The sequence below is a fragment of the Morone saxatilis genome, unplaced genomic scaffold (assembly GCF_004916995.1).
Source record: "Morone saxatilis isolate NCDOM2014 unplaced genomic scaffold, NCSU_SB_2.0 Contig4, whole genome shotgun sequence".
Lineage (NCBI taxonomy): Eukaryota > Metazoa > Chordata > Actinopteri > Moronidae > Morone > Morone saxatilis.
The window spans coordinates 8,102,212-8,125,454 of record NW_023339984.1 but is presented as its reverse complement, the minus strand read 5'-3'; the positions used below and the strand labels follow the sequence as shown (position 1 = coordinate 8,125,454).

At 42.7% G+C, this 23,243-nt stretch overlaps 1 protein-coding gene across 20 annotated transcripts in view; it reads left to right on the top strand.

The window, feature by feature from the left end:
- Positions 1-23,243, top strand: part of LOC118337894 (receptor-type tyrosine-protein phosphatase delta) — a gene marked incomplete at its 5' end in the record, with an annotated part of 344,600 nt that overhangs the window by 229,559 nt on the left and 91,798 nt on the right. For all 20 annotated transcript variants that reach the window (XM_035675051.1, XM_035675039.1, XM_035675038.1 and 17 more), the window contains 1 exon segment: positions 22,765-22,950. In XM_035675051.1, the coding sequence (XP_035530944.1) occupies positions 22,848-22,950 (103 nt within the window).

The following is a 23,243-nucleotide window of genomic DNA, read 5'->3' as shown; positions in this document are numbered from 1 at the left end:
GGGTATCAGTGATGTTCACCTGCCAGGTCACAGTTTGGCTAGTTTGCAAAAATTTGCATACGCTTTGCAACTACAATAGAGCAAATATTTGCATGTATTAAACCTATGTAAAGTTTATAAAACTAAAAAACTATTTATTGATAATACTGTCAGTTTGATCTGTTCTTGACAAAACACTGACAGATGCTGCAGTTATTCCAGGATTATATAATAGCTTAAATGACAGCATAAACCAACACTGCATAACTAAGCATCATGGGACCGTTGAGCATCTGGACTTATTTTTTTCCCCAAGATCCATTTCAAGTGTTTAACACCAGGGGAGCACAGTTAGAAGAACGAGGGAGGAAGGGAGATTAGATGGACTCTTGTCAAATGAGGAAAAATACTGATGGGTCTCATGGTCCCCTGTGGTCTCAACAACACAGCAGGTGGCCTTCATTTGCATCCCCCAAGAGCTTACCTCCTCCCTCTCCCTTATACTTTTATTTATTACAATGGCCGCAGGTGGAAATCAGATGACTGTCAAATCACACTAATGTTGAACAAGGTTCCGTAATGTGCTGCCACACACACACACACAAACCCTGCACGCAGTCTGTTTTTAGAGTGTTTCCCCATTTTATTACTGCTCTATGATAACCTCCGTCCATAGATTTGTGTGCTGTTTGGCCGGGCCCTAAACATCAGTAGCCCGTATGAAGTGATGGAATATACACATTAAAATTCGATCTCCTGCATCAGTACATCCAGTACTGGTCAGGACGGCAACTATAAATTGCTGGCCATTATTTTCGATTAACCACACTGACACCACGGCCCGTGACATTTCTTCCCATTTTTACCCCCTGTCACAGTGCCGCCATATTTCTAGCGCCATTTCATTTAGATTGTCCCGAAGCATGATAACACAGACCAGGAAACCTCAGGACACAAGCCATCGGGTGATCTTATTAATGGCAGAGCTGCGATAACAGTAGCCATCTACGTCCTCAGTTGGTATCTCGATCTTCAGGCACATCTTTTCCAGGGCCTGGAGAGCAGAGGCGTCATAGTGGGGGCAAAGAGGCGATGCCTTGACAGTTTATCATTTATATGCTGGGAAAGTAATTCCCTGCATCCCAAGTACAGCATACAGGATTCCCAAACAGTGGTCCAAAGGAAGACACAAAATGGCTGACTTAGGTCGCAAATGCAATTTGAACTTTATTCTAAAAGATGTTAACTGTCCTCAAACAGAAATCACTGTGCTTGTAAAATAATTGGGTGATAAATAAATAAGAAAATTAAATAGACTTAATACATTTATAGACCCTATATATTTATATAAACTCGTGCCAGATTTGGCAACCTTTAAAGCTTCACATCCTGTTAAACATAATATGCAGATAGGCTAGAAACAGATATGGTCAGCTGCCAGCTAACATCAGGGAAAGCAGATGCACAACACAAGAGGAGTGGATATGACATTGTTATCAATTGCTCATTCTTTAAAATAATGGCCAGTGTCCCAAAGCAAGAAACCACTGCCAGAATTTCAGCGCTATCAGAATTATAGTCAATTCATTATTAGGCCTCATTGTTAAGCCATTACATTATGCACATTCACCTAATTGTCTAACTTCAGGTTTAAATATAGGTATTAAAATCATTGATATGTCATGGAAACCAAAAAAGAAACAACAGTATAATGAATTCGAAAGGGCCAAGGAGTAAACTGAATCGGTGAAAGCAATCTGACTGCTAATCTCTTGTTTTGACAGAAACAAATGGTTGTGTCTGTGCGAAAGTCCTTCTCTTAGTTCTTAATGAGTTTATTGGTAATCAATATCCCCTTTTCATCCACTGGCATGTGACACTGAGGCCATGACCTAAGAGGGACCCTTAGATGGTGCAGTTGAGTGGGTCAGTGAGGACTGGTAGGCGCTTGTTCATGCTTAGGCAGACAGGAATGCCCCAGTTTCACCTAGGTGAGACGAAGATCATCACCACTCTCCCCCATTGCTCTAGCTTTTACTGTGGTAACTGGGAGCCATGATGTTTCTCTTCACCTAAAATACGGCAACTGCCTTTCTAATTTTGTTCCATCACATCCCTCGTTGATTTCATGGCGTTGCATTTCTTACACACTCTGCAGCACATGCTAAGTGATTTGGCTTGTGACCAGTTCTCTTTGAATGTAGACCTCCCCAAAGAGCTGGGTTTGCGTCTCTGTCAAAATGCTAGTTGGCCTGTCAGTCAAAACGTCTTTGCGGAACCTCTCTTTGAGTGATTCTGTTAGCATCCTGCTGATACGGGCATCTTTTTGGTTGTGTTTTTTTTTTTCCAGGAAGATGGGGCCTGGCCTCCCAGTGGGGGTCAGAACAGTTGACCCTACCCTGGCGAGCTCTCAGCCTGACTGCGATGATTTTATTCAGCCCCACTCAGTAGAACAGCGGGGTGTGACCCAGGCCAATGTGGCACTGCCAAGGCTGATTCCATTGAGAAACCCAAGGCCCTTTGAGAGGCGCTGATCAAGGGTGCCGGATGTTTTTGATTCACACTGCTGAGCCTTTATATATTCAACAGTCATATCAGTCTGCTAAAATTGGGTTTTGTTTGTCTTTTCTGGAAACATGTGATTCAATGGAGCTGGCAGGGTGCAACGGAGCTTTGCTATCCCTAAAAAAAGATAGTCTTTCAACTATGGTTCATGCCCAACACACTGTATATGCACACCATTCAAGGCCTTTTTGTTATTATTTAGCCTGATACAAAGCAGAACAAAGGAGGGAGAGGAGATATCTGGCAAATGAAAAACAATTGGGCCAGATGCCAGACTCAAGTCAAGCATGCGAGCTCAATAAAGCACACTGTATCGATTTGCGAGTTATTCATTATTTGTTTTGGATGTAGAGAAAGTTCTTTGGAAAATGATTTTGGTGTGCCGTTCAGACTCTGAAATAAATGGTTTGACAGATCATCAATGACCACAGAATATGATAGTAAATGGCCTGATATTGATTTATTTCCCAATGCCCCCCTTCTCTTCTCGTGAGCTGTTATGCTTAAAGCACGACCAAGCACTCTCCTGAGTATTGGATTTTTGTCCATCCTGCTTTCAAATGTGAAAATGAGGATTTATTTTGTCCTGCTGCTTGAGTGATGCTTTTAAGAGAGCATGGATTCGACTAGATAAATGGAGATGGAGAAAGGATATACATCACACCGGGCCTAATATCTCTCATGACAACAAACAGCCTTGCCGGTGGTAATATGCAAGCATCTAGACCCTCAAAATGCAAAAATGGCAGCTTTGTTTACTGCTTTCAAAATAAATGGCTGAGGCCCCGCTGTCACTCACAGATGGCACTTCCTTTGAGAAAAAAAACTGCCTAGCCAGTGACTCGTAATAATGCGTTGGCATGGCGGCAGCCATTTTGCACAACCTCCGGAGGCACTGATCGTCACAGAGAGGCGTTGGCATTGTCTTGGCACAGGCCCGACCCCAGGCTCGGAGTAGTAACTGATAGCCAAGCTGGAGCTTGTCAGGCCTGACGCTTATCACTTTTGACATCTGTCCACGCCATCTCTCATCCCTCGTCTGTAGCAGGCCCCAATACACTGACCTTGGGATCTCTTTCTCTGTTACTCCACTGCCCCAAACCTCCCGCCTCCTACTTCTGTGTCCTCATTTGGCACTGCTTCCTTGTGTGTTGTTTGTTGCTATCATTTACCCTTTTAGACTTTGCTCTGTGGTCAGACATGACTTGAAAACCGATGTTTAATAACTGGCAAGCCCCTGCCTTACATGGATTCCTGATTCTATGCAGTATTGAGTGGTCGATGTCTATATTCTAATATTATCTTGTCTAATGAGTCTGGACAATATAATTTCACAACTACATCCTTGGAAATACATAATAACAGACATGGGCACAGGCATGGGACTTTGCCACTTTCAAACAAATCTATGTAAACAGGGTTTAACTCAAAACTGATTTCTTCCTGCTGATGGTATGGATTGTGTTATATTGCTGTTTTATGTGTTTGCACCAACAAGACAAAAGAAAAAAGGGGGGAAAAAAAGACAAGCTGCCACACACAGCCCAGTGTTGACAGGCTGGCAGGAAATGTCTGACACGATGGGTTGTGAGGGAGTGCTGCTGCTGCTTGAGTGCTGTGTTGCTGTTTGAGAGCCTAAAGAAAGGGTCAGTGTGGCAAGCATATCCAGACACACGTCTATATCATCAGCATCCTCAGGCAATCTGTGTTACAGTTGACGAGACAAGTATTGTTGATCAGTTTTTACATACATTAAGGGTCAGCCTACCAGAAGCTAATCATTTCATGCTCCTTTCTGTCTATGAGAACACAAACCCCCCATATTTTAGCAAGCCAATGGGGGTTGTGTGTTTGCACAAAGCAGCTGAGATATTAGGAGAGCTGGTTGAACTCCCACACAGCCTTCAATCATAGATCATTTTTGCTAAATAGTTTTTTCGGTACTGAGTCACCACTTTAATCAAAATCAACAAATCGGTTGTGCTTACAGCAGAGCATTGCATTTTCCCGTATTAAATTGCACATCCTTTTACATGATGCCACTGTGACTCATCAGCAGCCTTCACCCCTGGCCTCCCTTATGAGGTAATTTAGCCCCTGGTTGTTTGTTTAGCTGTCTGCATGTGTGTCCTGTATAAAACACAGGGGGGGCATATGTTCTTCCTACCATAAACCCATTGAAACAGCGGGACATGAGTGGTGAGGACGGGTCGACTGTGCATGTGTGTGTGAGTGTGGGCTCTAATTAGGCAGGCAGAAGTGTATTAGCCTCACTGGGCAACAGCCAGCTGGGAGCATCTGGAGTCGTCTTTCATACTCACCAACTTCCCCACTACACACATACTTGTCCACACACACACGAAATTAGAAAAGATATCTATGGAGCAGCAGTGTGATAAGAGAGCGCAGGTCAGGCATGACGGGTCATATGCGCAGTTATTTAGGTCTGCCACATTTAAGGCCTCCCTCACATCACGGCCCCTGCCCATGCCCCCGTCTGGAGTCCTTGTTTTAGAGTAACGGTGCCACTCTCACGTCTCTCTCGAGACTGGAATACCAGAGGCAGAGAGGGGAGGACCTTACCCATTACCAATAGCGTCGGCAGTCCCAAAGACGCATCAAAGCGGTCTCAAAGGACCAAAAGAATTTGGTTTCAAAGCAGGGTCAATATCTAAAATAATCCCCAGAGCCTCTTGCAATCACTTCTCTCTCGTTTGTTTTCATTAATGGTAGATGAGATGGCTATTTTGGCTGCCTTTTTATGGTCAGCAGTTTAAATATTTAATTATTTTAAACCCACTTGCTGTTTTTGCCAAATATTAAAATGCTGCAGTCCCCGCTATATAAAGAGAAGAGCTTTTTATTGTTAATATCGATGACATACTTCAGCTGCTCCCACTCACTACATTCCCTCTAAGGGTTCTCAGGTTCCTGCGTAGGTGCACACTCACCACTACATGAGATACATCACTTCCTGTGTGCCACCTAAATATATTAAAAGAAATACTGCTGTCACATGCTGTAGAGAAAAAAAACAAACAAAAAAAACACCAGAAAGACTGAGTTGGCACTCTCAGTATTTCTCCTGTACAGAGAGCCCAGTGAGCCAGCTGAAATAGTGTTTCTCTGTGCTATTGATTAGCTGGTTAGGCCATGAAAAGCCAGGGACAAGACAGCCTCTGAGCTCCCTTCCTCTGGCTTACCACCGCATGCTAGTATGTCTGTTCCCTCACTTTTCTCTGTTTTATGCTCCCTCCACTTTTATGCCCCCCCCCCATTTATCCCAATCCGCTCTGTGTACTGTATTTGTCACCCTCATTCTTGGACTATTCTTATGTGTTTTACTATTCCCCTCACAGAGAAAAAGCCCCAGCGAGCCACTTGCCGAGTTAGATCACAGGAACCCAGCTGTTCACAGTCAAGGGCCGCTTCTTTTATTAGCCGTCAATAGGCCGACCTGATAGGGCAACGAGAGGGAGAAAGAGTGGGTGGCAGGAGGAGGAGCGCAAGAGCAGTAGGGGGCACATATTTCCCAGCTGTTAGTCCACAAGCTCTGCCCCCTGTCAGAGATTAAGTAGATCAGCGGGAACGCAAGCAGATACATGGAGGCGAGACAAGACAGCTGACAGAAAATGGATTGAGATGGTCCTCCTCAAGGGGTATAGTAGTTGCACACAGACTACCAAACTCTTTACATTTTATTGTTGGCTGAGGACTGTAAAGTTTTGCACACCACTGGAATGTACAGTGGGATAAGGAGTCAGCAGTCATGCAATGCCTTGATACCCCTACAAATCCCCTTCTCTTGCCTTGCATCCCTTTTATTTTTCCCTACCATCTTACAAACCCATGCCGCCTTTCAGTCTGTGGAGGACTGTTTTACTAGTGAGCCAGTTGTCTAGAGGGACACAAAGGACCTGAATGTAAAATTATATTTCTAGCTATATAACCAGACCTCTATTGTGCCATTTTTACGATATTATTTTCATTAAGATTGCAGGGATGGTTTTTGGTCTTTGTTGTGCCTCCCCTCTATCTGCTTCAATTCTAACCACAGTGGAAACAAAACCACTCAAAAGAAGTGGCAGTGATGAGAGCAGCACCGAGTGCTCCCATTTTGTATTAGTAAATTTACTGTGACAAGCAAGCATGCTGTGTTTTGGCAAAACATGTTGCTGTGGGAACCCAGAAACTTCATCACTTCTGAAAAAATGTGTCCCACGTGAGGTTTTCAAAAGACTTGACTAGAGATTTGAGAAAGGGTCTTCAGCAAGTCTTTGCCTAAAGTCCCCTTTGCTCTCGAAGTGCTGAAGATGTCTGTATTGTATTTGCATATTTATGAGAAATGGGTGTCACAGTGATTAAGTTAACTGGAAGCCAGTTCTGCAGAGTGTGGATAATGAAATCATATAAAAATGTGAAAGTCAAAGGACATTTTCTTTAAAAAAAAAAAAATTATTTCAACCTTGTGGCAGAGTTGGTGAAGTTTGGAAAAGAATTTGGCTTCTGCATGATGATGAACACTGATTGTTTCTGATGATTAATGATGTCTAGGTAGCTGCTATGGCTGTTGATGATAGTAGAAAAGGCACTTAAACTTGGTTATTTTAGCTTAAATGTTAAAATCAACATGATGCTGGGGCTGTGTAGAATCTAGCAATATGAAGTGTTTAATAATACAGGGGTTACGATTGGATACTCGGTTTACATTACACTGCTATCTAACGGTTGGTTGTTTAAACACAAAAACCAATACAATGTTTTTGAAAATCGATACAATATCACAAAGCAAAGTACTGCAATACTCAAGTGTATCGTTATTTTCTCACACCAATGCAGGATGCTTATCCAAGTTCTCCTGTACGAAGAAAAGAACTGAAGCAAAGGTAAATCCAGGGCATGAGCAGTCAGGAAAGATACTTTCACCAGACATTCACGTTGTGTTTAATAAACATGGAACCAATATGGACTTCATTACTAAGTGCTTGAGACCAATGTAGCTCAGTGGCCCCAGACAAGTAATTAGAGTTCACACTGAGACATGACTCTAAACTACAGTCATTATCCCAGCAAAAAATACAACCTTTCCAGGTCACATCACTTTGTTTGCAGCAGTAAAACAAGTTTATTTCTGCATTGAGCCACCATTATAGTAGCCCCAATCCGCTTGCCAGCATTTTATGGAGCACAGAGTGATTGGGGGCGACTGAGAGATTCAATAAAAAAGTGGTAACACAATTGGCTCAACACAAAGTAACCATGTGAGCGTGACAATTTTTGCGTGGAATTTGTGCTCGATTATACTATCATTTTATGTAACACTGTATGCAGTGCATGTGCAGAATAGTGTTGATCACCTTAATTTAACAGGCGCCCCCTGAATGAAGCCCCAAACGAAGGCACCAAATTCTTTACAGCCCCCTTAAGAGCTAATCAGCCATCTTGCAGTGAAACACTAGAGTTTATATTGGCCATTCTCACACAATAGTCCCAGTGTAAGCTTGTTGTTGAGCTCTAAGGTCTTGGCAAGAATGAAACTCATCGTGTTGCTGTCTTGGTGATTACCTAATGCAGACAGGAGAAAATAAAAGGCCATAATCTGAGGAGACAAAAAATTAGGTCCAAAGTATTTTGGGCAATTGCAGGTTGGACTGTGAACAGAAGTTTCTCACAACAATGAGAAAATGTTCCTTGAAAATTGCCCTTGGAATGTGAGATCAGCCGTGAATTTTCAATCAACTCGACTTTCCTCCTGCAAGACTTCTGAATCAGCAAAACATCTTGTAAATATGATGTCTAACCACTTTTCAGGGACATAGTTTGCAGTGCTCCGATGGGTTGGATCTGTTTTCTGTTGAAAATGTATGATTAAGATAAATATAATAATTTGTGCCAGCGTTATGTTAAGCCTACATTAAGCTGTTGTAATGTAGAGTAGTTTTAGGGTTGGACTGTTTTGCCAAGATGTTGGCACGATGACAATTACATAATGAATATAGTCAACAAGTGTTCTTCTTTTAAGTTTCTCATTATAGAGTTTTACTATAGATGTTAAAAAAAGACAGTGCTACTTTAGCATATTGAGTGTTTACATTTTTAGTTGTCCTTTTGGTCCAAATGCAAAGAAGTGATCCCCCTCGTTTTTCCCAAGAGGCGCCACTTGAATGAGGATACGTGGGAGGATCCGGCTTAAACTCTGACTTTCAGCATGCTGCAGACACAGGCTGTACTTTCAAAGACTATACACTTCATCAAACACACCAGTGAAGGAGAAGGGGAGGATGACCCCACTCACATATACACAACACTACTGGCACTATAGCCAATTTATCACACGTAATTTCCTCAGCTCTTGACCTTTGACCCCTCTCTAGGGCTGTGTTTGAATTGAGGGCAATGTGCCACTGTCTGAACTGTCTGTCTGAAGCCTCCCTGCAGGGACACAGCGGTGTTTGCAGAAGAAATATGCTGCTAAAGCCAGTGATGGTGAATCCACCCTGGTGCCCAGCATGTGTTTCTGTCTGTGCGTGTATGTCCATCATTGTCTTCTCAGCCCTCCAGTGTTTTATGCATGCTGCTCATTAGCCAGACAATGGCCACTTACGATGAAATGCCGTTCGGGGCAATATGTCAGCAAACCCTTGGGATGAGAGAAGGGAGGGTGGCAGCCAAAAAGCAGAGACGGCTTGAGCAAAAGGAAAGAGGTGAATTTAAAGGGAGGCAGTGTGTATGAACGGCTTGAGAACAAAAGAGACAATGTGTGCAACAAATGAGGAGGGAGTTTTGTATATTTGTCTCTGCAACAATCCCTGAATAAAATCAGCAAGACCTCAGTTGAACCCAACAACCAGCCTTTCTGAACAGTGACATTACAAGTGAGCCCAATGAGTCAGAATACCCTGACCTCTTGTGCTTGTGCGAGACCTAGTATAACAAGGCAGTGCCACTGCTCCATGCATGCACCAGCCGCACCGCTGCAGCCCTAACAGAGGCACTAGCTCCATCCAGTATATGCTGGCTCCCCTCCCCTTACATCACCGCGTCTGGAGGCGGAAGGTGGGGAGGGGTACAAGATTAATGATGGTGCTAACCGCGTATTTATCATCCGGCTGGAGAGTAATGCGACACCTTTCTAATCTGAATATATTTCATTGGGCTGTTATGGCACTCAGCCCTGGGCTTCATGTATGCGTGTGTGTGTACTTGCACCTGTGTGCGTCACTGGAAGTGCATCTGAATGTTAATCATATCTGCATAAGTTTGTGCATGAGAATGCGTGTGCTTGTAAAGGCATGTGAGTACTGTGATACCGACCTAGCCGCCATAAACGCTCACACTATCTAACTTGGCAAAACGGCTCTGTGGTAATTAGATAAAGATGAAGTTCCTCTTTCCAGCACGTTGGGGCCACGCTCCCCAAGATCCCTTCCCCTGATTCTCAACTGCCTTATCAAGTGAACACCCTTCTTCCATCCTCCTCTCCATCTCTCCCGCTCATTCTCCTGCTACTTCTTTTTTGGCACTCAGCAGAAATCAAGATGGATGTTTCCTCAACAGAGATGGGGAGATATGGAATTCGCAAGGCCAAGATGGGGCCTGATAGGGCCCACACTGGGCTGCCCGTTAGATTGGCTTTACTGTCACCAGGGCTGCCAGAACTATTGAGGAACTTTGGAGTAGAAACTACCTGGTTTAGAGGATATTCTGCCTTGGGCGTTTTCAGATGGGGATCTCACAAGCTGAGAAGGTAGTTTGTATACACATTGGCAGACCACACACAAATGTTCAATTATGCATTACACTATGCCATATTAACTGTTACCCTACTAAGCCATTAATGTGGTGGAATCTCAAAACATGGCAGCAGCTCAGTGTATGAAATCTGTTTTGCATATATCTTCTAAATCTTTCCAGGTGTTCGGTCTTGAATATGGGGTCAAAACATGGTCATGTAAATTTCTACCAAGACAGGATGAACATAATATGTAGCACTGGTCATGGGAAAAAAGGATTTGCATCATTCAGTGACATAGAACAATTGAACAAATACTGGCCCAATCAATAATTAAATGTCTAAGTCCATAGCTAATTGCAATCAGTCACAAGGTACAGCCTTAGTCTTGAAACAGGCTTTGTACTCACAAATCTCCATCTGAGGCACTCAAATTATCAAGCATACAGGCTTATATTCTTGCCAACAAGGCCAATGCCGTTGAAATGTTATACTTGAAGGTAGGTTACATTTTGATTTATTGTGTACCCTTTGCCAATCTGCCATTCGTGGATTCATTCAAAGATTTCAGACTCCAAATCTTACTGCATGCTTCATTGTTGAAGTTCATTGTACGGCAACAATAATTTTTCAAGTGAGAGATTTAGATAAGGCATCCTACCCAATAACCGACCCATCTACCCATGCATACATTAAAGACATCACAGTAGCTCCTTGCACACCTGATACAAACTCAACAAGATTCGTAGAAGTTGAGGCACGCATACCAGATATGCTGACAGCGGATTGTGTCGTGTTATTTGCTCTAATATCTTGATTTATTGGGATTATGGCCATGTCTTCTAGTCAGGTACATCAAAGGTTGCTAATATCAAATAAGTGGTGATGTTGATTCCCCTTTACTGGAGATACAATCCAACAATGAATTAACATGGAAACAGACATTGAATTCACTTTTGAGTTTGTTATCATTGGTAGCTGAAGGACAGATTTATCACCTGTCATGTACGGGATTCCAGGTTCATATGTTTACTAGTGCACGAACCTTTTCAACCTCCATCATGTCAAAGTAGAATAATAGGTCTGGTGCTTGAATAGCAGTGACTGACTCATGATGTTTCAGTGTCATTACAGCCCTGAGCATCTTTGGCCAGACTTCAGCACCACTCCCCACCATCGCGCTTGTATGAATCCCCAGAGGGAGGGGCACTTTATCTGTAGCAGTTAGCAGCTGGTGTCTGCCCCAAAGACTCCAATAGCCCCCAGCTAGCGTTGCCACTTCAGATGATAGTCATTTAGCAAACAAGTCAATCATGCACAAGGCAACTGCCAGTGACTTGCCAACGTCCCCAGTGATCCCAGATATAGAGATGAGGGGGCAAAGAAGAGTCACAGCCCACTGGGTCATGGAAATCAGGTCAAATTGGTCATCAGCAAAGTATCTGGGTCCAGAATTCTGCTCGAATAATTGTCGCTGTTGAAATGTTTTGGTATTGACAAAAGATCAGGGGCCCCTGGAGTCCACCTCTGTTCATTGATTTTAGCTCCTGTCATAGGTCAGTGTAGGATTGTGGTTTACATAACAAGCTAAGAATTATAATCTGAACAGAGAATTTTTCACTTAAATATGTGAGTAAATGAGAAAAGAACCAGTTAGACAGTTATGTTGTGGAATTGCAAAAGAATCTGTGGCCACCCAAAAATGTAACATGTTGGGAAGGCAAATGAATATCATTCTCTCTGCACTGTACTGGTGGTACTTTTTGTCACAATAGCTTTGAAGATCTTAAAGACTGCATAAATAAAAGCTCCTTTTGAAGTAAATGAAAAATTTTCTTTTCCAAACTATCTAAGCTCCACATCAAAAATTCAATTTCAGTGGTAAACATCACAACGAATAATTGCATTATCCTAGCTTCTGTAAGGCAGATAAAAAGATACATATCCCTCTTGTATCTCATCCCTCGCCTGACAAAACTGCTTTAGATGTGGCACTGGAAACCTTGGGGCTGACACTCCGTGGCGTCAATGAAAGTATGAGTTTGACAGCTGACAATGTTAGTGACATTAACTCACTTACTGTCTTTTGTCGTTGAGCTAGAGGAAACAGTAACAGAAACAGTAATGTGTGCACACAAATTTAATTTCTATTCAATTAGCTTCACAGGGATGGGAAATGTTTTGGCTTTGTAGTGTTTTCTCTTTTATCATGTGAAGCAGTGCCCAGTACTCTCAAATGTTCTCCTTTAGTTTGTAGCTTTATTTGTCTGGCAATGACAATGTTACCCAAAAATAGCGGTTTGAACAACTGGAGCAGAATTTGCATCACATTAACACAAAAACTGTACATATCTCCCCAACAAGTTTTCTTTGGCTAAAGCAAGGGATGAATGCCGTTGTCTGTCGCCTACAACAACAGTTTTTTATCAAGTAAATAAAGCAGAATGATAGAGGCCTGCATTAAAATATAAAATATCAGCACTACAGAATAAGAAACTCATTAATTTTGCATTTGGTCACTGTTGGAGAGCAGGAAAATGTCCACTCAGCTAACTCGTGCTGTAGACAGAGTAAGTTAATCATCAGGAAGTTATAGAATTAGATAACAGATTTTTTTGATTCAATAAAAATATCCTCAGAATCAGATGGGTTCACAAATATTTACAGCTAATAGAGGGAAGCCGGACTGACAATTGCAATAACTTCACAGAAGGTCTTAGTAACCACCACCTTTATCTAAAGATAAAACTTAATCATAAGTAATGTTTACTAATGACTGTCATCAATTTCTAAAGGTGAATGTCTATTGGATTTGGAACAGTCTAAGTGCAGTGTAGGCAAAAAATAAACAAGAGACATCCATGCTAACAAGGTAACCCTTGAATTCAAGGTTACACATGCATGCATGCACGCATGTATGCACAGGCAAATATGTCTCTCTCCCTGTAGTGCCCTCCTTGGCAAAATCTCAGTGCCAGTCTCTTAATGAAATGCTCAATTAGGGTCTTTAAATAGGTAATTATGCAGTGCCTAATCCCTTAGCTCCTGGGCCCTATCTCATTTAGATGACACTTGGGCAGGCAAAATGGGAGGGGCAGGCACCGGGGCCTTAGTTTCTGTCATCAAAGCCCCTCTGTGGTGGCACAGGCAGCCCTGTTAATGATAAGGCACATCCAGGCAGTCAGTCAACAGCGACTCCCAGTGAGGGCCACTGACAGCAAGGGAGATGGCAGTGTCAGGCTTGACAGTGTCTTAATCATGTTTGTGAGTGTTCGGGGGTGGATTGTATTGGGTTGGGGAAGCTTGTATAAAGGTTTCTAAGATGTCAGATGTAGAGCGAGAGCAGTAAAGACTATTTGTGTGATGTGGGTTTATATGCATTTCTTCTGACGACTGGCAAGTTAATTTTATATGAAACAAGGACAGAGGAAGAGAAAATCACTTCCAAATGTCAAACTGCGTATTTTCCTTGATGCTAGGCATTGACAGAACAGTTTTGATTTCCTGTACTGACATTTCTTTGAAGGTGGCATTTGATTTGAATTTCAATCTCCAAACTGTGGCTGGAGAAAAAGACCTATTCATTCGTTTCAGCAGCATAATAAAATGTCTTGTTCGAGTGCTACAATATACCATCACTGACGGGGAACTGCTCTTGTTTGGTTGCTAACGTAGCAATGGCAAGCATTTGTCTTAGTGAAACGACAAAGGGGGAATTGTTGCTTTTGCCTCAGGGTGAACCATTGCTTTCCCTGGACTGAGTTGCACAAGCAGCCGGCACTGCCTTTCATGAGAACAATAGCTTAGCTTGGCTAAAACACCTTTCAAGGGTGTCCAAGAACCAAAAAGAAGTTTAGCTTTTCAAATCTATTAATCAGTAACGCCCACATCAAAGTGCTCAGTAAACTTTAGTAAGGATACTTGAAATACTGAAATGTTGGAACGGCTTTCTAGAATGCTGTTCATCCCCACCCTGCATGTCCTTTGACAGTCTTATCAGGATATAGATGGAAAAGCAGAAACAACACAATTTCACCTCTATCTGTGTATTCAGCAAAAACATCTCATATCTGTGATAATATTTTTTGTCCCGTTGCCCTCCCTGTTGGCACTGATGTATTTTCATGCAAAAGGCTTTGATAAGCTGCTGGTTCTAATGCCGCCTGTCTGTTCTTTCAGTTGTTGACTCAGGCTTTCTTATCAAATCGGAGTCATGGCAAAAACACCAGTGCCCATAATAAACTGAAAAGCGAAGAATTGCTGTCAGTGTCCTTGTGAACACCAGCTTGACCAGTACTGCAAATACTCCAACTAGAGTGAGATAGGATAATATTAATGCATTATTTGAAACCTGCTGATAAAATTGACATAATAACACATGGTATTAACACAGCAGAATTTTCACATTTAAACTTAGCTTAGATATCTAAAGATCAGCTGCCCTTGAAACAGAGGTGCACTAAAACACTTAAGGAATCTACATGGATTGACACTAAGGCCGTATGATGAGTGCACTTACGAAAATATCTGCTGCATCACCTAAGGTATAAGGTAGCATACAGTGTGCTAGGCTAATTGAAGGGAAATTCACCCGCCGTTGCCTTTGTGAACTACAGTAACAATAATGTTGCGTTACATTTTAGCTCAGGGTATATCGAGGCAAATTAGCATTTAGATAATGGGAGACACTTGGCATTTTAATTATTTTGCTGCCCTATGAGTGTAGCGTGTATGCCCCAAGCACCTCCTTACATCCTTCATGTACGCCTAAGTAGTACATTTACATACCAAACGGCTTGGCGTGTGTACAAAAGCCATGAAAATGTCACCACCGCACAATGTACCTTGGTGTTCAATTGTTTCCAAAAGATAAGGAGGCATATTGTTGTTGACTTATGCCATATGTATTAGGGGACATCACAATTCCCAGTGCTGTGTTATTCAGTTATTTTCAATAGAGCTCTGTTCTGATGTTTTCTGCCATGTCGGCGAGTGGCAGAGGAATGCTGTTTTGTCTGTTCGAAGGCTCTGCACTTTCCATAAAACGACATGAGCTCAGGCTGGGAACAACCTCCCTCTCACCCTCCTTCCTCTCTCTCTCATTTTCTCTGCCTCACGGAAGTGAGATTATTCATCCTCCCACAGACCGTTGCTGTGTTGGGGGTAGATGTCAAAGTGCCAGGAGCATGTGGTGCAAAGGGTATGCGTGCCCGCGTTCTGCTCGTATGTGTCTGTTTGTGCACATGAATGCCTGAGTTTACATTAGTGAGCATGTATGTGTAGGAGTTGTTTGTTTCTACGCTGCATCTATCCGATTGGATCTGGACATAAGCCTTAGTATGCGGCTTTTGACGATTTTATGTGTGCCATGTTACTTATTCTCTCGTTTTTTTTCACCTGCTGTCATCTTTCCAGTTCCCTCCCTTGGGAAAACAATACCTTTAGTCTGTCAGACTGGCCTCGCAACTATCATCTCCTCTTCATCGGTGCCTGCTTTTTCTCTCTCTATACCTCATTCCTCTCTTCCATCTCTCTTGCTCTGCCTCTGTTAGGCATACAGGCACAGACGGAGCGTGAGAAAAGCTGGCAGTGAGGCACATTCCCTTGCTTCCCTCCCTGTGCCTCCACCTCTCTATCCTACAGCGCGCTCTTCTCTCCCTCCCTTCTTCCTCACCTCCTTCCTTTCTCTCCCCTCCACATTACTTTGCCCTGTCCTCCTCTCCTTTTCTCTCTCGCCACCTCTCTCTCTCTGCCTCGTTGCTCCCCTTATCCATTATATTTCCACCCCTCTGCTCCACCCTCCTCTCACTCCCCCTTCTTTTTTTCTGGTTCATAATATGTAACATGATTTTGCCCTCCCCTGTTCATGCGGCATAAATTTAATCCCAGCCATTCCAGGTTGGCTGCTGCTGCTGCGTCTACCATTTTTCTCACCCCCCCTTCCTGCCACACTCTCTGCTCCCGAAACAATAGACTCCTCAAGATTCAGCCTGTTTGCATGATAACAAGTTCTTTCCCTTTAGTAAATGCTGATGCGCAAGGTCAAGCACGACCCGAGTGGCACATGCTTGTACTATAGAAGCCGCCCACACTGTGACAAGCAAACACAACACAAGAGAAGATCTCCCAACAAGCAGGCAATCATTTGAATAGTTTACACAGCTTACACGCTCACCCAAAGGCTGATTGTACTCTGCTGTGGTGTTATCTGCTGCCCATTGAATAGGCATTTGTGGCGTCCATTAGAGCTCAATAGGAAGTGTGTTTACCAGTGTCATGAAGGTCAAAGGAGGTGATCCAAACCTGCAGACAAAGACAAAATATGTTTTGTTTTTTGCTTTTTCCCCCAACTCTAAACTCCTTAGTGTCCCCAAAGCTCACCCAATAGCTCCGTAACCTTGTGCGTGTATGTTTGTTTGTGGCTGCCTATGTGTGCACTGTGGGTCGGTATGCTTTCAGGTAGCAGCACAACAGGGCACTGAGATAATCAGTCACTAGACTGCAGGTCAGGGTCTTGCACTGTGGGGACCATCCATCTGAACCCAGCAGCTGCTGGGAAACGTGGCGGGAGGAATGAGACGAGAGAAAAGGATAGGTGAAGTGAGAGAAACAGAGAGAGAGAGGGAGAGAGAGTGTGTGTGTGTGAGAGAGAAAGAAAGGGGGGTGCTGAGGTAGACCAGGTAGAGAGAAAAGTCAAGGAGAGGCTGTTGAAAACAACAAGAGCACACACACAGGACGAGTGGGAGGAGGAAGAGTATTTGTGAGCTGATGCTACGTGGTCATTTGAGTTACTAAAGTGTGTGCTCAAGGTCAGTTTGGGTGGGCTGAATTCTCATGAGGACGCAACCTTGCTCTTTGCACCCAAACAAGGTAACGGTTTTCAAATTGAAACATCCTATCCTTGACCTGTGCTTTCCAATACACAGTTGTTTTTAATGGGCGTGTGTGCTCTGTGAAGATGTGTAACTTCTATTTGCAGTGGCTACTATTTGTGTAAAAAAAAAAAAGGAGGGAAACCATCACAGAGAAGGCCCAACGGTATCATTAATAACAGTGTTCCCGAGATAGGTGAATAAAGGTTATTTTGCATTATTTTTGGTGTGACATTTCAAAGACCAAATCAGTTTCCCAACAAAAAAGGGGACATGGCTTTGAAATCTTCTGGTACTAACAGACACACAACTGAGATGAGATTGCGATAGCTTCCTTGTCCTACAGCCGCAGCAGGTGCTTTTAGACCAATTATTAGACAGACAAATGTCATCAGACCCAATAAGCTTCCTGCTGTGCATTTCATGTTGGGCAATTCATTCATAAGAAAACAAGATATAACCATAGACATCAGTTGCAGCATTGGCAGCGTTTGCATGTCAAAAATTAGTCACGCTGGAGGGCGGAACTCTAAACCCTGACTTTCTCGAACAGAGAGTCAGGCGGTACCACCCAAAAGATAGTTTATGACCGTGGGAGGCTTGTTTGAGGGAGGTCAGAAGAGGCAAGGAGGGAGTGGGGGGGGAGTAAATAAATAAGTAAAGCAAATAAACTCCTCTGATGTGTGGTTGTCAGGGTCTTTCATGTGGAGGCTGCACTTGAGGGCATAGCTTAGCTTAGCTTGAGGGATGTTATTACACATGCCGGCTGATCGGGAGCGATGTGTGAGAAACGGCCTTGTCACTCGGTCTTAAATCACACCATCGCGGGCAGAAGAAAGTAGTAGCGGTAGATGGGAAAAAATGAGAGGAAAAACAGACGGAGGAGGAAAAACAAAAGGGGAACAGTGGCTTAAGAAAAGAGAGAACTACACATGAGAAAGGAACTTTGTGCAGGGAGGAGAGACCAGAGAAAAAGATAAATGATGGTTGCAGCGAGCATGTAAAACACACTGTGACTTAACCCAAACTTAACCCCCTTTTGATGAGGAAGTTTGGATTGTAGAAGGAAATGTGTGGGTAGCTGTGCCTTTGATGAGCTTATTTTATAAATCTGGTCATATGATGATGAAAAAAGAATCCTAGGGGCACCACGAGCACCGTGAGCACCGTCGACTGACACTAAATCTGTGCTAGTTCACAGCAGCCTGTGCCGTTTTACATGCCCTTTGACCTTGAGGCTTTCATTTAGGCAACATTCAGTCCTTAAGTAACGTCTAATCTTACCCCCAAAGTATCGCATTCTTGAACATCAAACAGCCTCTTTAGAAGGCCCATTACGTGCTACATCTGCTAAACAAATATGCTAAACAATACAACATCATATACTGCAATGTATCCCTGTTGGTGGTATTCTGTTGATAGTGTGTGTAATGACATATTAATGGCTGCTTTGTATTTATTTATCCTACTGGTAGCTATCAGATGTCTATAATAGTGGTAAATTCACTATATTTTATTTATTTGACATTATATTAAAAATACTATTATGTTATGTTATGTTGTGTTTTGTGTATTTGATATTATATGAAATACTAGTTTTCATATATCAAATAAATAAAATACATTAAAGTAGCAAAGATACATTAAAACAACAACACAATAAAATACTAAAATGATGTTTCAATCATAATTTAGGCAAAAAGGTCTACAGTGAGGACTTGTTACATAGCGCTTATGCAATAGTGCAACAGCATATTGGCAATGATTAACTATGGTTTTTGTTTGAAAACACACACACAGCGAGGTGCAGACAAATGAACGATGTCGCACGACTCTTCTCCAACATACCACGCTTTAATCCCCAATCACCGACCATTGTTCCTTCATCAGGGTGAGAATAGTTTAATTACATATTATGTCAACAGCAAAAAGAAGGTGGTAGAATCTGTTTGTCTGTCTCTGCATCAGGTCAAAACGAGAGGTCAGAGAGATTATTGCAGTACTACTGTTGTGTGCTCACTACTGTAGCCCTGCATATCGTAGTTTGAAAGTGTGCGTGGGGGGGGGGTAATTACTGCATTCTTTAACTCAGCTATGTCTGGAGGGACCATAGAAAGTCCTGCCTCATAAAACGAAACAAATTCGTATTTGCTGTGCCTGGCTGGGCATGATACTAAGCAACTTTTTATAACACAATGCAGTATGGATCATAGTTTTGTGGTGCTTTGTCCTTGCATGTGTTGGGCTAATTACAGAGGGATTGGCCTTAATAGATTTGGTGGCATTTTTGCGGCTGCTTTGGTCTGTTAGGATAACATACCATGAATCAACTATTTCCTTGAAGTTCAATTCAGTTTTTGCATGAGCCTAAAACTAAAAACACCCTGTTTAAAAAATTCCCTGGAGCTGGCCAAAGTGAAATTAGTCAACTTGCACGAAGGATGGGCATAATGCGGTGCAACTGCTTTGCTAAAACCCATGTTGAATTTGTTAAAAACAGCACCGTCGGTAGCATTCTCATGTCAGCATTTGTTTCCCACTGGTTTGTACACCATTTGCCAGAATGTTACAGCATCTACGAGAACATGGAAAGACAGAGCTGATGTTGTGAACCTGCTACTTTGGGGAGCTCATAACTTTTCTGCCTGCATTCTTTTCTCATAACAAGTTTATTGCAGTATGGCTGGAGTGTAAGATAAATATGACTCATTCTTTTGTATTTTCCCCTTAATAATATTGCTTGTCTAAATAGACCAGAGTGCCAAACACACAGGCCTCAAATGAGAATAGAGACCAGCCATTATGGAGAATATAAACATCCCACCCTCCTTCTCTTTCACATTTCTGATAAGGATCATGGGAAGGAGAGAGAGTAGACAGCTCAACAGCCCCTTTCTTTTTCTTGCCACACACTCCCCCCTTTTCTAATTAACATTGTGCATGTTGTCAGGCTTTGTTTAATAATGCATGATTGCTATCAGAAGCAAAATCCTTTGAATGAAGCACCACTGAATGGGAACACAATAATACCACCAGGGGCTCAGGAAGACAGACAAGATTGTTTTTTTTCCTTTCTATTGTAATAAATGTTCAATGAAAGCATCAGTGCCACCAAATGTATGAAAGTGAAGGTGCAGAGTGCATCGCAAAATGGCCATGTTGAGGATAAAATGGGCAGAGGTGGTGCCGCCTTTGAAAAAGTCTTTTTATATGAACCAATGGAAATTATTTAAACTCTTGCACATGCTCAAACATGTAATTACAAATCCATGAGTGAACGCTTTCGTGCAAAAAAGAAGCTGCAGTATTTAGGCTAAATCCATTGTCAGATGATAATGCAGTAGGCAAACTGCCACCTTTCTGCCAGGTCTGGCAGGTGGTGTGTCCATTGTTAGCACATTAGGAACAAATCTGCAGTGCAGTTTACTTGTAAAAGATTAACAACATAAATCAACACCAAATATAATTTTTGGGATAAAATGAAGGTTTCGGGGATGTCTTTTAGCTCAGCTTACATTAGCTTCTCCTTGTATTTACTCACATAGCACAGCCTCTTGGTTGTTTCACTGGCGGTTACACAACATACAGATGGTTTTGTTTGCCTCTATCAGCGTGTGTGTGTGTGTAAATGGGTGTGTGTACATGCCGGGCGTGAATACAGAAGGGGAGGGCTGCTGAGTACTGTTTCTTGTGTGCTTCCTAATGTCATGTCATTATGGAAATTCACACATTAATTAACTCAAAGGCTATCACTTAGATTTGATGGGGGGCGGATGCGTAAAAACAATAACCGAAGGAGACAGACAGCTGTACCTGCACTACGTATGCATAACAGTGCAGCTCACACAGCTCAGGTTTTTCAGTGCAGTTGATTCTAATCAAATTCAAAGTCGCTACAAACACTGCTCATGTGAAAATTCTGTCTAGTGTGCTCAAATGTATGTATATGTATATGCATTTGTGTTTGCTAGTGTGTGTGTGTGTGTTGGTGGCGGTGTGAGCGGGGGATGAGATTGCCTCAAATTGATTCCCTTCGCCACACGTCCCCCGCTCTTGCGCTTGCTGCTAGCCCTGCGGCGCTTGGAGACAGGTAGTCGTGTCTATCTCCCCCCCAACACAAATCGAGTGTGACAGGTGCGCTATCTTCCCGTCTTTTCTGCCATTTACAGCCCACAGAAATGAAAGAGGGAGAGCTAGGAGCGAGAAAGAGGATGATTGGTAACAGGGAAATGAGGTACTTTGTCATCATCGGGCCTACTGATTGGGCTTAGGGGGGCTTGTTTTTCCTTTTTTTTTTTCTTTTTTCATTTGGGGGTGGCGGTCAAATCTGGAGATAAACATTCAAATACAATATTATTTCTACCAAAAGCATTTATGTGCAGAGTTGCTGCCTCCTGCACAGACCATTACTAAAAATGCCGAATCCTAAAACTTCAGGAGATCTGACATGTTTGACATGTTTGATCTCACGCTACATAAAGAGTCTGACATGTCATGGTACACAGACCATACACAGGTCCGCCTCCACCGGTCACCGCAGCTGAAACAACAGCATCCTGCAGAACAATGCAGGCAGACGAGCTAGCATGCTAGCCAGGCAGTACAGTGTGTCTTCAAAGCTCACACACACTTGGATTAGCCGGGAGCCGTGTTACGAGCCGAAGACTACCGCAGAGCATCCATCACTGAGGATCAAGCTCTGGCTTAAGCAAATGGATGACAAGGGATAGAGCCGTTCTGCAGCTAATACTAGCTCACTGTATCACATTGATTTTCACAGCCATGTAGTGGCCCTCAATAAAAGGTTCAAACATGAATGGCAACACTCGGCCACTGTGTCTTATGGATTTTATTTGTTGTTTGAGCAGCGCTGGATTGGATTGTGTGTGTGTGCTAAAGCTAAGCTACTTCATCACTTTGTATAGGCACTTAGAGCTATTAAAGCATCAACTATGGATTAAATGTGGTGTAAGAAGTCTAAATATGTGCTTCAGATGAATTGGTTTACTGGATGTGTATATCGTAATGCAACTAAAAGACAGCGTTTATATCTTGTATTGTACTTTAAAGAAAAGTCAGCAGTTTGTTAAGGGTCAAATTTACTTAAACTCCTAATTGAAGTGCTATGAAATAGCGTCCAGCATTTATGAATATTTTCTGCTATTCTTACAGGCAACAGAGGCGCTCTTTATGAAACAGATATCAACACCGATCTTAGGAGGACTTAAAATGTACTCTTATTATGCAGCGTATTTAATTGGTGCTCGCCACCAAAGCTGTGAAGACAAAATCTTATTAGTCCACCCTTTCATCTGTGTGGTTTCTCCTTTTTCTCTTGCACTCTCTATCGCTCTTCCTCTCATGCACACGTGCACACGCATTGTGTGAAGTGACTATTCCATTTAGAGAACTGTCAGAACATACCCTGTGAGCACATCAGCCTCTTCCTATCCTCTGTCAGCTCCAGCCGAGGCTGTGTGGGGGTATGTCAGAAATGTGCAGGGATAGATAAAACCCGTGGAGCCAAACAGCTTTGTTTCATTCAGTTCCTCTCTCTCTTTTTCCTCCCTCCTTATTCCCTCTCTCCCTCTCCCTATCCCTCCTTGCCTTGCATAGGCTGTGAATACCCTGCATCTGAGAAATCAGACCAGACTGACTCACAGGGCTCTGTGAGCCAGCGCCACCGAGGCTGCCAAAGCATGCTGGTGCCAAGCTGTCCCACCATGCACAGAGCCAGACCCACGCTGCTGCTGCCGCTGCTGCTTGTCCTGGGTCTGTTCCTCCACCTCGCCGACGCTCAAAGTAAGTGGACCGTTGGCTTTCATGTGGGCCTCAAGTGTTGTGTTCTGCTGGGTTGGGGGCGGGGTGGCAAGGGTGGAATTGGTTTTGTTTTTTTACACTAAACATCATCAGACACCTAAATACTCCATGTGACACGTGCAAATTAAATAGTTAATAATTCATGAAACTTTTTCATGAAACACACTATACATACTATACATACTATATATACGTATACATATATACATATATATACTATATATACTATATATACAATATATATACACATATATATACTATATATACACTATATA